Here is a 15,422-nt window from a genome sequence, read left to right as displayed (position 1 = left end):
GCTTAAAATTTTCTCCTGCAGCTTACTCACTTCTCTCAGCCCTCATAAAATTAAAGAGAGTTAGGGCCTTGCTCCAGATTAGGCTTTGGCTTGAGGGAATGTTGTGACTGGTTGGAACTTCTATCCAAACCACTAAAACTATTTCTGTATCAGCAATAAGCCTGTTTTGCTTTCTTACCATTTGTGTGTTCACTGGGCTAGCACTTTTACTTTCCTTCAAGAACTTTCCTTTGTATTTATAACTTGGCTAACTGTTTAGCACAAAAGCCTGGCTTTCAACCTATTTCAGCTTTTGACATGCCTGTCGCAGGAAGCTTAATCATTTCCAGCTCTTGACTTAAAATGAAAAACATGAAACTTTCTTTCTGGTGAACGCTTAGAGGCAATGTATGGTTATTAATTGGTCTACTGTCAATATTGTTTTGTTTCGAGGAACAGAAAAGCCTGTGGAGAGGGAGAGAGACAGGGGAATGGCTAGATAGGGATCAATTAGAACATATATATTTATTAATTATTTGGATTGAAACTAATTGGAGAACTTTGACTTTTCCTGTACCTGGATTATATCTTTTTCTAGGTTTGGAGAGTTTTCTGCTATTATTTCTGTAAATAAGCTATCTCTCTCTCTCTCTCTCTCTTTTTTTTTTTTTTTTTTTTTTTTTTTTTTTTTTTTTTTTTGAGACGGAGTCTCGCTCTGTCCTGGAGTGCAGTGGCGCGATCTCGGTTCACTGCAAGCTTCGCCTCCCGGGTTCACGCCATTCTCCTGCCTCAGCCTCCCAAGTAGCTGGGACTACAGGCGCCGGCCACCATGCCTGGCTAATTTTTTAGTAGAGACGGGGTTTCACTGTGTTAGCCAGGATGGTCTCGATCTCCTGATCTCGTGATCCGCCAGCCTCCGCCTCCCAAAGTGCTGGGATTACAGGTGTGAGCCACCGCGCCTGGCCCCATCTCTTTATCTTTTTTATTCTTTCTTGAACACCAGCTGCTCATATATTACCTTTTCTGATGGTGCCCCATAAATCCTGTGAGTTTTCTTCATTCTTTTTCATCCTTTTTCTGTTTTCTCCTCTAACTGAATATTTTCAAAATAGTTGTGTCCTATTTCACAGATTCTTTCTTTGGCTTTATCAGTTCTGCTGTTTGCACTCTTTACTGCATTCTTAAACATCATTCATTGTATTTTCAGCTCCAGGATTCCTGTTTGATTTTCGGTCTCTTGGCTGCTGAAGTTACTGAAACATTGGGCTAGAATTCAACCCTCCCAGCTGCTGAAGTCAGCTTGTCACTGTGGGCTTTTTGGAGCCCAACACTGTTGTAGTAGGTGGGTGGTGATGCAGGCCGAAACTTGAGGCCATCTTGCAGGGGCTACCGATTACTGTTCAGTGCCGCGGCAGGTCTGAAAGCTCAGATCATAAGAACCAGCCAAGATTCAAGGGCCTTGGGTGTCTGCCTAGTGCCTGGTTTTACTGCGGTTGACCTGGTATTGGTTAAAAGGTACAGTTCTAGTCTTACGTCCCTCTTTTTCTGGCAAGCAGACAGTATCTTTTTTCTGTGCTGTGCTGTGCTGTGCTGTGCTGTGCTGTGCTGTGCGGTTCAGGGAGGGGCGATGCAGGTAATGTAAAACTGTCCTTCCTACCCTCTTTAATGCATCTTTTTTTATCATGCTATAACCAGGCACTATGACCTCTCACTAATACAGGAATTATTAAGAAATAATTTTTAGGCAGCTAGAAAGGGTAAAAGCTCTTGGTGGAATTTTCCTTTAATGAAAAGCAGCCCCAAACCATTTCTTCTCTTAACAGAAAGCGGCCTGGTAAGTCAGGCATAGATATGCAAACTAGAAGCTTTTATATGTAAATGCAGGCAGCTGTACCTGGAAGCCAGGTACATTCAATATGGTGTCCCCTGCCCTCTTTTCCTTGTCACCATGTTTAAGGGTGTCATGACAGCCTCCAAGTAAAACCACGTGTACAGGCATCATGGCCGCCGCCAGGTGGAGGCTGCATTTGCATAACAAAAGACTAGGGTGGGAGGGCCAGTCTTTTCCAGGGCTGTGTAAACCGCACGCCTGGTCAAACCAATTCCCTGAGCCCTATGTAAATTAATTGCTGCCTCCTCAAGTCTCTGTACAAAATCCATTGCGTTCCACAGCGAACAGGAGACCCTCTTTTTGGCGACCCACTTTCTCATTATGAGGAAGCTTTTTCTCTCTTCTTGTCTATTAAACTTTCCACTCCCAAACCCACTCCTCGTGTGTGTCCGTGTCCTGAATTCTTTCTGGACCGTGACAAAGAACCAGGGTATATAACCCAGACAACGGAGCCGTTTCATCACCTGGCTTCCTTAGCTCTTATGCAGGTATTTTCATACGTGAACAGTTGTTCAAATTGATGTTTTTGTGGGGGAACAATCACTGGAGAGTCTTATTCCACCAACTTGCTTTACCTCTTGTCCACCAGGAATTCATTAAATGGTGTCAATAAGAGAGACAAAATGGTTGTAACAACAACTGATATGTTGAGTTGGAACATCAAGCTGGGAGAGAAGCAGCATTAGGCATTGTGTACATGAGAGTACAGGAAGTGATAGATTACTGAATGAATTTAAGTATGATAGTGCGTCTTAGGTTGCTTGGATATAATATGGTGGCAAGGGCTGAATATATTACTGATACGTTTACCATCTCCTTGAAACCAGTATTTCAAGACATTTGATGCTGAGCCATTGTCAGATATAAACTGCCGCTTACCTTGCAATCTTTTGAACAGCAATCTCCGGAACCACATTGCGCATTATCTTTCAGTCTACATGTTAAAGCATCACAACATAACTTATGTGTACAATTCTGTAAAAAAAAAATGCTAAGTGTTAGTTAATCACATATAATTAGGTACCGCCAAATAAAACTGTGACATATAACTTTACAAAGTATAAAGCTTTTCTAAAATTCACTGATTTTTCATAATCCCATTCTTTATGTGAGATTTATAGAAATCAATATCTCATTCAGTAATGTGTAAAATAAATGTATTGTCTTGAGGAAGGAGAAAGGGAGGGGGTTGAAAAACACCTATTGAGTACTATGCTCACCACCTGTGTGCAATATGCCCATGTAACAAACCTGCAAATGTACCCCCTGTAGCTGAATTAAAAGTTGAAATTTTAAAAAAGAAATGTACTATGTCACTATATTTCATATAATTTCAATGATATTCCTATGGGGCCAAAACCTAGAGAAAACAGTTATTAGATATCTTATTAACTAACATTGTCTTTAAACATTTCCTTATATTATTCATTTTATAACAAATCGTATCAGCCAGATTTATTCACCTGTAGAAACCAAAATTAAATAACCTCAAAAATTGTTCACAAAATCACAAATGTTTACTGTTTTCTCAATGCTTCCACTTAACTTCTCTGGAAGAAATGAAAAACTAGAGATTCTAGACCCACAATGTTAAATATGACGACTACTAGCCATGTGTAGCTATTTAAATTTAAATTAACTAACATTAAATAAAGTTAATAATTTACGTACTCAGTCACATGAGCCACATTTTGAGTGCTCAACACACTAACATATGATTAGTGGAAAGTGTATTGTATGGCACAAAAGAACATTTCCATAATTATGAAAAGTTCCATTGAAGAACACTGCTCTAGAAAATGGATGTTTAATTTTACAGTAAGTTTTGTATTTATTTATTGGATCTAGCATAAATTTTGTCCTTATTTATTTTACTGTGGTGAATAAGGTTGATTTATATTCAAATACAAAATCAATTTTACATTATTAAGCCCAAATTTGTCTTGCTAACATTTGTTTAGAATTTCTCTATCTAAGTTCACTGGTGACTTTGGTCTCTAATTTTCTTTTCCTCTAATAAGCTTCTCAAAGGTTTTTTCTGTGTCAAGTTTACACTGGTTTATAAAATGAATGGAGCTTTGTTTATTAAAAAAAAAAAAAAGAAGAAGAAGAAAATTGGATTATTACCTCCTTCAATATTAGAATTTCTCAGAGAAATCTACTGGGCTGGTGGTAGTTGTCAGAAGTTTTTAAAATAGAGATACAACTCTTTTGTTAGTTATGAGACCATTCTAATTTGTTGTTTCTCACTGAGTCAGTAATTTGTAAGTTTTACCATTCTAGCAATTTCTCATATTCACAGAATATTCATATTTATTAATATAAATTTTTGTATCATGTCCTCTTTCTAGCTGTAGGTTCTGAGTTGTTTTTTTTTTTCTTTTTCAGTCCTAATATTGGTTGTTTATACCTTTTATTATTTGGTTTCATTAGTGTTATTTGAAAATTTTTAACTTTTTTAAGTTTTTTCAAGGAACTAAGTTTTCTTTTTAAGCTATCTATTATATAATGATTGCTTATTTTATTAATTCTTGCTCTTATCTTTATTATTTATACATTTAAGTCTATAAATTTTCATTGAAATATAGTTATAGATATATTGCTGAGTTTTGATAATGTCTAATTTTCATTGTAATATATTTACCCACTGGTAATTTAAAAGCATACTTTTTTTAACTTTGCAAATATTGAGGATATTCTGGCTATGTTAATTGGTTTACTGAGTGAACTTCTCGGCAGCAAAATAAATTATTAATTGATTTATTTATTGATTTATACTTTGTTGCAATGTACTGGGTAAACATACTCTTGTGTATCTTTTTTTTCCCACTGGAACATTATGCAGCCTTTATGCATAGATATAAACATATTTGAAGCATATTGTTGAGTAAGAAAAGTAATTTGCAGAAAATGTACAGAGTATCATTTGTCCAAAACTTCCTCCCCAGAATTATAGCCCATATTTCTATAGACACATATATATGTAAAAATAGAATAAAAAGTCTGAAAAAATATACACAAAGCTGTTAACAATGGGGACCTTATAGATGGGAGTGATGGTCCCAAGGGGAAATTTTATGTTTATCTTTAATGTTTGATTTTTTTACAATTATCATATATTTGTGTATTACTTACATAGTTAAAAATACATACCTAGTTTGAAAATATAATTTTACGCCAGTTGTCTCATAACCTCTAGGGCTAGGTATGACTTGGTCAAGACCAAGGATTAGTTGGCAGTGATTGGGATAAAATACTGACACACTGAATATATTTATTATGGTTAAAAAAATGTGTTCCCGATGCACATAGTCACTACACTGTCCAAGTTCAATGCTAATGAAAAAGTCTGAAAGGCAACTAGAGAAAAGGGTCAGATCATGTAAAAAGCGAAACCCATCAGCTAACAGTGAACTTCTCAGCAGATAGCTGATAAGCCAGGAGAGATTGGGAGCTTATTTTCAGCATTTTTAATGAAATTCCAACTAAGAATTTCATATCCCACCAAACTAAGCTTCATAAATAGAGAAATAAAATATTGTCCAGATAAGCAAGTGCTAAGGGAATTCATTACCACTAGACCAGCCTTACAAGAGATCCTTAAGAGAATTCTAAACAAGGAAACAAAAGAATGATTGATATATGCTACCACGAAAACACACTTAAGTACCTAATCTACAGACCCTATAACGCAATGCACAACAGAAACTACAAAACAGCCAGCTAACAACTTTGTGATAGTATCAAAACCTCACATATAAATATCAACCTTGAATTTAAATGGTCTAAATGCCCTTCTTAAAAGGCATGGATTGGCAAGTTGGATAAAAAAACAAGAACCATTTGTCTGCTGTCTTCAAGAGACCATATCACAGGTAATGACACCCACAGACTCAAAGTAAATGGTTTCAGAGACATCTATCATGCAAACACAAAACAAACAAAAAGAACAGCGTCTCTATTCTTACGTCAAATAAAACAAACATAAAACCAACAACAATAAAAAAAAAAAAGGACAAAGAATGACATTACATAATGAGAAAGGGTTCAATTCAATGAGAAGATGTAACTATTCTAAAAATATATGCACCCAACACTGGAGCACCCAGATTCATAAAATAAGTACTACTAGACCTACCAAAAGACTTAGCCACAAAATAATACTGGGGGACTTCAACATCCCCACTGACAGCATTAGACAGATCACTGAGGCAGAAAATTAACAAAGAAATTCTGTCCTGAAATTTGAGTCTTAACCAATTGGACCTAATAGACATCTACAGAACACACCACCCATCAACCACAAAATATGTATTTTTCTCATCTGTACACAGAGCATACTATAAGATCAACCACATGCTTGGCCATAAAGTGAGTCTCAATAAATTTTTAAAAATTAAAATCACACCATAATCTCAGACCATAGTGAAATAAAAATAGAAATAAATGCCAAGAATATCTCTCAAAACCACACAATTACATGAAAATTAAACAACTTGCTCCTGAATGACTTTTGAGTAAACAACGAAATTAAGGCAGAAATCAAAAACTGTTTTGAAATAAATGAAAACAGACACAACATACCAAAATCTCTAGGATGCAGCAAAAATGGTGTTAAAAGGAAAGTTTATGGTAGCAAATGCTTACGTCAAAAAGTTACAAAGGCCTCAAATTAACACTCTAACCTCACACCTAGAGGAACCGGGAAAACAAGAACACACTAACCCCAAAGCTAGCAGAAAAAAATAAATAACTAAAACCAGAGCAGAATGAAATGATATTGAAACCCAAAAATACAAAGAATCAACAAAACCAAAAGTGTTTTTTGAAAGGATAAACAAGATTGATAGACCACTAGCTAGACTGACAAAGAAAAAAGAGGAAAGATCCAAATAAGCACAATCAGAAATGACAAAGGTAACATTATAACCAACCACATAGAAATGTAAAAGATACTGAGCCTATTATTAACACTTCTATGCACATCAACTAGAAAATCTAGAGGAAATGGACAAATTCCTGGAAACACACCATCTCCCAAGATTGAATTGGAAGAAATTGAAACCCTGAACAGGCTAATATCGAGTTCAGAAATTGAATCAATAATAAAAACTTATCAACCAATAAAAGCCCCAGACCAGATGGATTCACAACTGAATTCAGCCACACATACAAAGAAAAGCTGGCACCAATTCCATTGAAACTATTCCAAAAAATCAAGGAGGAGGAACTCCTCCCTAACTCATTCTATGAAGTCAGCATAACCCTAATAACAAAACCTGGCAAAGACATAATGAAAAAAAGAAAACTACAGGCTAATGTTCCTGATGAACATAGACATAAAGATCCTCAACAAAATACTAGCAAACCAAATCCAGCAACACATCAAAAAGTTAATTCACCATGATCAAGTAGGCTTCATTCACGGGGTGCAAGATTGGTTCAACATATGTGAATCAATAAATGTGATTCATCACATAAATAGAATTAAAAACAAAAACCATATGCCATTATCCTAAGTGAACTAATGCAAGAGCAGAAAACCAAACACTGCTTATTCTAACTTACAAATGGAAGCTAAACATTGGGTGCTCATAGACATAAAGGTAGCAACAATAGATACTGAGGGCTACTAGAGTGGGAAGTGGGGAAGAGAGGCAAGGGTGGAAAAACTATTGGGTACTAAGCTCAGTGCCTGGGTGATAGGATCAATTGTACCTGAAACCTCAGCATCACACAATATACCCAGAAAACAACCCTGCACATGTACCCCCACCCAATCTGAAATAAAAGTAAAAATTATAAAAAGTAAATAAATAAAATAATGTGTTCCCAGCAGCTCTTAGAAAACATGTTTTATATATTTTAATTAGGTCATCTTTAATATGTTGTTCAAATATTGTGCATCTGCAATAATTTTTTTATTTGCTTTTTCTTTTTTCTTTCTTTCTTTCTTTTTTTTTTTTTTTTAATGTGAGACAAAGTCTCGCTTCGTTGCCCAGGCTGGAGTGCAGTAGCATGATCTCAGCTCACTACAACCTCCACCTCCCAGGTTCATGCAATTCTCTTGCCTCAGCCTCCCGAACAGCTGGGATTACAGGCATCTGCCACCACACCCGGCTAATTTTTGAATTTTTAGTAGAGACGGGGTTTCACCATGTTGGTCAGACTGGTCTTGAAATCCTGACCTCAAGCTATCCATCCATCTTGGCCTCCCAAAGTGCTGGGATTACAGGCGTGAGCCACTGCGCCTGGCCTTCATATGTTTTTTCTGTTATTTGCTACCAAAGATGTGTTAACACCTCTTAAAGTGATTATGAATTTGTCTGTCTCTCCTTATAGTAAAATTTCGCTTTAAAATATTTTGAAACTATGTTTGGGTGATTTTTAATTTACAATTATTACATGTCCTAGTGTGCTGGACCAACCCTGTTCTGGCTTGCAAGGGTCAATTGTTAAATTTTCAGAAATTTTGTGAACTGGTTGCTAACAAAGCCATTAATAAAAATTGAATTTCATTAACTTACAATGAAATAAATTATATTTTTAAAAGGTAGCAAATATTGACAACATCATTTCTTATTTTCCTACATTTTAATTTTAGCTATACTCTTGAAGATATTATCTATCATTAATTTTTGGTGGAAATACTGTATAATGATCTGCTACCATTCACATTTTTCCAACTCTGCATTTAATAATGTTGCATTTGTCACTTTAAATCTGCCATTGTAGGAGTGTTTAAAGGAAGGAATTCAGCAAGTGCTACAAATCACGGCCTAACTCAGATTTTGTTGATTGTCTTGGTGTGCGTGCTGAAAGGTTTTGGGTTAATATAATTTGTATGAGGTTGAGAAATAATTCAACAGTAGCTAATATACCAGATTTAATAAAAATAAATTTACTTGGTAAGAGTCAGCAAATTAGGATAGAACTCCAATTAGCGAATCATTGTTGAATCACAATCATACACTGAGTTAACTACAGAATCAACAAAAGTATTCTGGGAGAAGCATTTTGGCTATATAAGTTTACAGTAGAGGGTATTCTTGCGTAACTGAAAGCATATACCCTTTAACTTAACTGCAATAAACTATACCCATTTAAAATGTTTAGTTTATGCATTTACTCATATACTCAAGTTACAGAACACTCTCCTTGCCAACCAGAGACATCTCCTACTTATTGAAGTCAACCACTTCTTCACACTAAAGATTACTTACCATTTTTTATAATTTTAGAGAAACAGAATCATATATTACATAACCTTGTGAATCTGGCTCATTTCAATCAGCATAATCATTTTGTGATTCACCAATGGTGATAAATTTACCAGCATTTTATTCATTTTTTTATTGCTGAGTAGTTTTCCAATGACTAGAAATACCACAATGTATCTGTCCACATGATGATGGATATTTGGATTGTTTCTAGTATTTGGCTGCCATGAATAAAGCAGCTCTAAACATTCATGTACAAATATTTTAGGGGATATATATTTTCATTTCTTTGGGAAAAAAATACTCAGAGATGGAAATCTAGGGAAAAAGGAAAGTGTATATTTAACTTTATAAGACATGGCCAAAATGTTTCAAATATTTTTACACTCAACTAGCAATTTACACAAATTTCAATTGCTGTACATCTCAACAAAACTCACTATTTTTATCAGAAGGGGGTGTTTATTACAGATATTCTAATATGTGGGCAGTGTATATGATGTGGTTTTAATTATTTTTCCCAGATGACTAGTGATATTAAACATCATTTCATTTTCTTATTGTCATTTATAAATAATCTACTGTAAACTGTCCAAATTATTTTGTCTATTTTTATTAGGTCATTTGTCTCCTTTTAATTGAGTTGTAATATGTACTCTCAAGAAATACTGATTTTGTCTTTTTAATTTTTCTTTAATATACAATATTTTTAGAGCATTGTTAGGATCACAGCAAAACTGGGCAGAAGGTACAAAGATTTTCCACATGCCTCGCCCACACATATACACAGCCTACCTCCTTATCAACATATCAGAGTGGTACATTTGTTACAAATGATAACCCTACATTGACACACCATTATCACCTGGAGTTCAATTTTACATTAGTTAGGGTTTACTTTGGTATTCTACATGGTATGTGTTTGAAAAATTTATAATAACATGTATCCACCACCACAGTATCATACAGGGTAGTTTCACTGTCCTAAAAGTCCTCTGTGTTCTGCCTAATCATCCCTCCCTTCCCTTTAACCCCCGGCAACTGCTGATCTTTTTACTGTCCCCATACTGTTATCTTTTCTAGAATGTCATATAGTTGAAACTATGTGGTACATAGCTTTTTCAGATGGCTTCTTTTACCTAGTAATACATATTTTAGATTTCTTCATGTTTTTTCATGACTTGATAATTTCTTTTTAGCACATTTTATTTAATAGACAATATTTTAGAGCATTGTTCCATTGTCCAATGTAGCAAAGACTATTTATTCATTTACCTATCAAAAATATTTTAGTTGCTTCCAAGTTTTGGCAATTAAAAATTAAGCTACTAGAAACATCTGTGTGCATGTTTATATGTGGACATAAATCTGCAACCCTTTTGGGTAAATACTAAAGAGAGTGATTGCTGGATAATATGGTAAGAGCATATTTAGTTTTCTAAGAAACCACCAACCTATTTTCCAAAATGGCTGTGCTATTTTGTATTCCACTCATCTTGCTTATTAAATAATGAATGAGAATGCCTGTTGCCCCACAGCCTCACCAGCATTTTGTGTTTTTAGTGTTCTAGATTTTTGAACATTTAATAGGTATGTAGTGGTATCCTGGTGTTTTAATTTGCATTTCAGCAATAATATATGATGTGGAGCATCTTTTTGTATTTGCCATCTGTATATCTTTTTTTGGCAAGGTGTCTGTTAAAATCCTTGGCTCTTTTTTACTCAGGTTGTTTGTTTTCTTACTGTTGAGTGTATCACTCTCTTCTCACACTGCTAGTAAAAACATATTCAAGACTGGGTAATTTACAAAGGTAAGAGGTTTAACTGACTCACAGTTCAGCATGGCTGGGGAGGCCTCAGGACACTTACAGTCACGGCAGAATGGGAAACAAACATGTCCTTCTTCACATGGCTGCAGCAAGGAGAAGTGCCAAGCAATAGGAAGAAAAACCCCTTATAAAACCATCAGATCTCATGAGAACTCACTATCACAGGAACAGCATGAGGGTAACCACCTCCATGATTTAATTACTTCCCACTGGGTCCCTCCCACAAAACATGGGCATTAGGGGAACTACAATTCAAGATGAGATTTGGGTGGGGACCCCGCAAAACCATATCATTGTGCCCATGGCCCTTCCCAAATCTCACTTCGTCACATTTTAAAACACAATCATGCTTTCCCAACAGGGTAAGTTCTTTCTGCCTATGAGCCTGTAAAATCAAAAGCAAGTTAGTTACTTTCTAGATACAATGGGGTATAGGCATTGGGTAAATACACCCATTCCAAATGGAAGAAATTGGCCAAAATGAAGGGGCTACAGGCCCCATGTAAGTCCAAAATCCACTGGGGAAGTCACATCTTAAAGCTCTGAAATGATCTCCTTTGATTCCACATCTCACATCCAGGTCACCCTGATGCAAGAAGTGGGTTCCCACAGCCTTGGGCAGCTCTGCGCCTGTGGCTTTTCAAGGTACAGCACCCCTCCCAGCTTCCTTCATGGGCTGGCATTAGTGTCTCTGGCTTTTCCAAGTGCACAGTGCAAGCTGTCAATGGATCTACCATTCTAGGTTCAGGAGAATGGTGGTCCTCTTCTCACAGTTCCACTAGGCAGTGCCACGGTGGGGACTTTCTTGGGAGGGGCTTCAACCCCACATTTCCCTTTTGCACTTCCCTAGCACAGGTTCTCCATGAGGGTGCCAGCCTGCAGCAAACTTCTGCCTGGACATCCAGGCATTTCAATACATCCTCTGAAATCTAGGCAGAACTTCCAAACCTCAATTCTTGACTTCTGTGCACCCACAGGCTAAACACCATGTGGAAGCTACCAAGACTTGGGGCTTGCACCCTTTGAAGCCATGGCCTGAGCTGTGCCTCCGCCCTTTTAGCCATGGTTGGGATGTAGGACACCAAATCCTGAGACTGCACAAAGCAGCAAGACCCTGGGCCCAGCCCATGAAACCATTTTTCCTCTTAGGCCTCTGGGTCTGTGATGGGAAGGGTTACCCTGAAGACTTCTGATATGCCCTGGGGATATATTCGTCATTGTCTTATTGATTAACATTGGCTCCTCATTACTTATGCAAATTTCTGGAGATAGTTTGAATTTCTCTTTCTCCTCAGAAAATGGGTTTTTTCTTCTCTATCACATCATCGGTGTGTGAATTTTCCAAACTTTTTGCTCTGCTTCCCTTTGAAACGTAAGTAAGTTCCAATCCCAAACAATATCTTTGTGAATAAATTCTAAAAAGTCACATCTTGAATGCTTTGCTGCTTAGAAATATTTTCTGCCAGATACTCTAAATTATCTCTCTCAAGTTCAAAGTTCCACAGACCTCTAGGGCAGGAGCAAAAGGCTGCCAGTCTCTTGCTGAAGCATAGCAAGAATCACTTTTATTCCAGTTCCCAAGAAGCTCCTCATTTCCATCTGAGACCCCCTTAGCCTGAACTTCATTGTACATATCACTATCAACATTTTCATCAAAGCTATTCAACGAGTCTCAAGGACATTCCAAAATTTCCCACATCTTCCTGTCTTTTTCTGAACCCTCCAAACTCTTCCAACCTTTGCCTGTTACCCAGTTCCAAAGCCACTTCCACATCTTTGGGTTCCAAAGTCCCTTCCACGGCATCCCCCAACTCCTGGTACCAATTTACTATATTAGTTCAGACTCACATTGCTAATAAAGACATACCTGACAGTGGGTAATTTATAAAAAAGTTTAATTGACTCAAAGTTCAGCATGGCTTGGGGGAAGCCCTCAGGACACTTACATTCACAGCAAAAGGGGAAGCAAACACATCCTTCACATGGCTGCAGCAAGGAGAAGTGCCGAGCAAAAGGGGGAAAAGCCTCTTGTAAAACCATCAGATCTCATGAGAATTCACTCACTATCACAAGAACAGCAAGAGGGGAGCCACCACCCCCTGATTAAATTACCTCCCACTGGGTCCCTCCCACCACACCTGGGGATTATGGGAACTACAATTCAAGACAAGATGAGGGTGGAGACACAGTCAAACTGTATAATTGAGCTTTAAGAGTTCTTTGTGTATTTTGGATTAAGTCCTTTATAATGTCTGTCTTTTGCAAATATTTTCTCAAAATCTGTGACTTGTCTTTTCATTTTCTTGAAAGCATCTTGTGCAGAGAAGATATTATTTAAATTTCAATACAGCCCATCTTCTCAATTATTTCTTTCATGTGCGTGCCTTTGGTTTTTTTCATCTAAAAAGTCATTGCCAAACCCAAGATCATCTAGATTTTCTCCTGTGTTACCGCATAGAAGTGTTACAGTTTTGCATTTTACATTTCAGGAGTGTGATCCATTTTAAGTTAGTTTTTGCAAAAGGTATAAGGTTTGTATCAATATTCACATTTGTGCACATGGATATCCAGTTGTTCTAGCACCATTTGTTGAAAATACTATCTTTGTTCCATCATATGATCTTAGCTCCTTTGTCAAAAATCAGTTGACTATATTTATATGGGTCTATTTCTGGGCTCATGTATCCCATTCCATCAATCTATCTGTCTATTCTTATGTAAATACTACACTTTCCTCATTGTTGTACATTTGTAGTAACTCCTGAATCAGGTAGTATCAGTCATCAAACTTTGTTATTGGCCTTCAATATTGTGACAATTCTGGGTTTACTGCCTCTCCATACAAACTTTAGAATCACTTTCTCAGTATCTACAGACAACTTTTCTGAGATTTTGATTGGAATTGCATTAAATTTCTAGATCAAAGTTGGAAGAGCTGACATCTGAAAATATTGTTCTCCTATTTATAAACATGGAATATTGCTTATTTGGTGTTTTGAATTTTTAAATCAGAGTTTTATACTTTTCCTCATATAGATCTTGAACATTTTTTTAGATTTATACCTAAGTATTTAAATTCAGGGAATGAGAATGTAGATTGTATTGCATTTTTAATTTCAAATTCTACCTGTTCATTGTTGGTATATATGAAAAAGGTTGACTTTGTTGCAGGAAGTCAGGGACCCCAAACAGAGGGACCCACTGAAGCCATGGCAGAAGAACGTAAATTGTGAAGATTTCATGGACATTTATTAATTCCCCAAATTAATACTTTTATAATTTCTTATGCCTGTCTTTACTGCAATCTCTGTACATAAATTGTGAAGATTTCATGAACACTTATCACTTCCCCAATCAATACCCTTGTGATTTCCTATGCCTGTCTTTAATCTCTTAATCCCATTATCTTCATAAGCTGAGGAGGATGTATGTCACCTCAGGACCCTGTGATGATTGTGTTAACTGCACAAATTGTTTGTAGAGCATGTGTGTTTGAACAACATGAAATCTGGGCACCTTGAAAAAAGAACAGGATAACAGCAATGTTCAGGGAACAAGAGAGATAACCTTAAACTCTGACTGCTGGTGAGCTGGGCAGAACAGAGCCATATTTCTCTTCTTTCAAAAGCAAATAGGCGAACTATCGCTGAATTCTTTTTCTCAGCAAGGAACATCCCTGAGAAAGAGAATGGCCCCTGAGGGTAGGCCTCTGAAATGGCCTCTTTAGGGGTGGCTGTCTTTTACAGTCAAAGCCAAAGGGATGAAATAAGCCCCAGTCTCCTGTAGCGCTCCCAGGCTTATTAGGACAGGAAATTTCTGCCTAATAAATTTTGGTCAGACTGGTTGTCGGCTCTCAAACCCTGTCTCCTGATAAGATGTTATCAATGACAATTTGTGCCCAAAACTTCGTTAGCAATTTTAATTTCATCCCGTCCTGTGGTCCTGTGATCTCGCCCTGCCTCTATTTGCTTTGTGATATTTTATTACCTTGTGAAGCATGTGATCTCTGTGACCCACACTCTATTCATACACTCCCTCCCCTTTTGAAAATTGCTAATAAAAACTTGCTGGTTTTACGGCTCAGGGAGCATCACGGAACCTGCTGACATGTGATGTCTCTCCCGGACACCCAGCTTTAAAATGTTTCTCTTTTGTACTCTTTCCTTATTTATCAGACCAGCTGACACTTAGGGAAATAGAAAAGACCCACAAGAATATCGGGGGTGGGGGTTTCACCCAATAGACTTTCATATATTAACCTTGTATCCTACAACCTTGCTATAACCACTTATTTGTTTCACACAGTTTTTGTTGTTGCTGATTTTTTCAGATTTTTTTACATAGATTATCATGCCATTTGGAAACAATGACACTTTAATTTACTTCCTCCTAATGTGTGTCAATCTTATTTACATGTATCATTTATTGCATTACCTAGGGCTTCCAGTGTGATAATGAAAAGTAGTGGTGAAGGGGGACATCCTTCACTTGTTCCTGATTTAG

The 15,422-nt window shown here is 36.8% G+C and overlaps 1 protein-coding gene across 1 annotated transcript in view; it reads right to left on the bottom strand.

Moving 5' to 3' along the window:
- LOC112630040 (disintegrin and metalloproteinase domain-containing protein 5) overlaps positions 1–15,422 on the bottom strand; it is a 129,652-nt gene that overhangs the window by 62,804 nt on the left and 51,426 nt on the right. The window contains exon 13 of the mRNA XM_025394074.1: positions 2,750–2,845. Coding sequence (XP_025249859.1) covers positions 2,750–2,845 — 96 coding nt within the window. The remainder of the gene's footprint in view (positions 1–2,749; positions 2,846–15,422) is intronic.

The sequence above is a fragment of the Theropithecus gelada genome, chromosome 8, assembly GCF_003255815.1.
Source record: "Theropithecus gelada isolate Dixy chromosome 8, Tgel_1.0, whole genome shotgun sequence".
NCBI lineage: Eukaryota > Metazoa > Chordata > Mammalia > Primates > Cercopithecidae > Theropithecus > Theropithecus gelada.
Note: the sequence above shows the minus strand (reverse complement) of the source record. Positions and strands in the feature narration are given on the sequence as shown.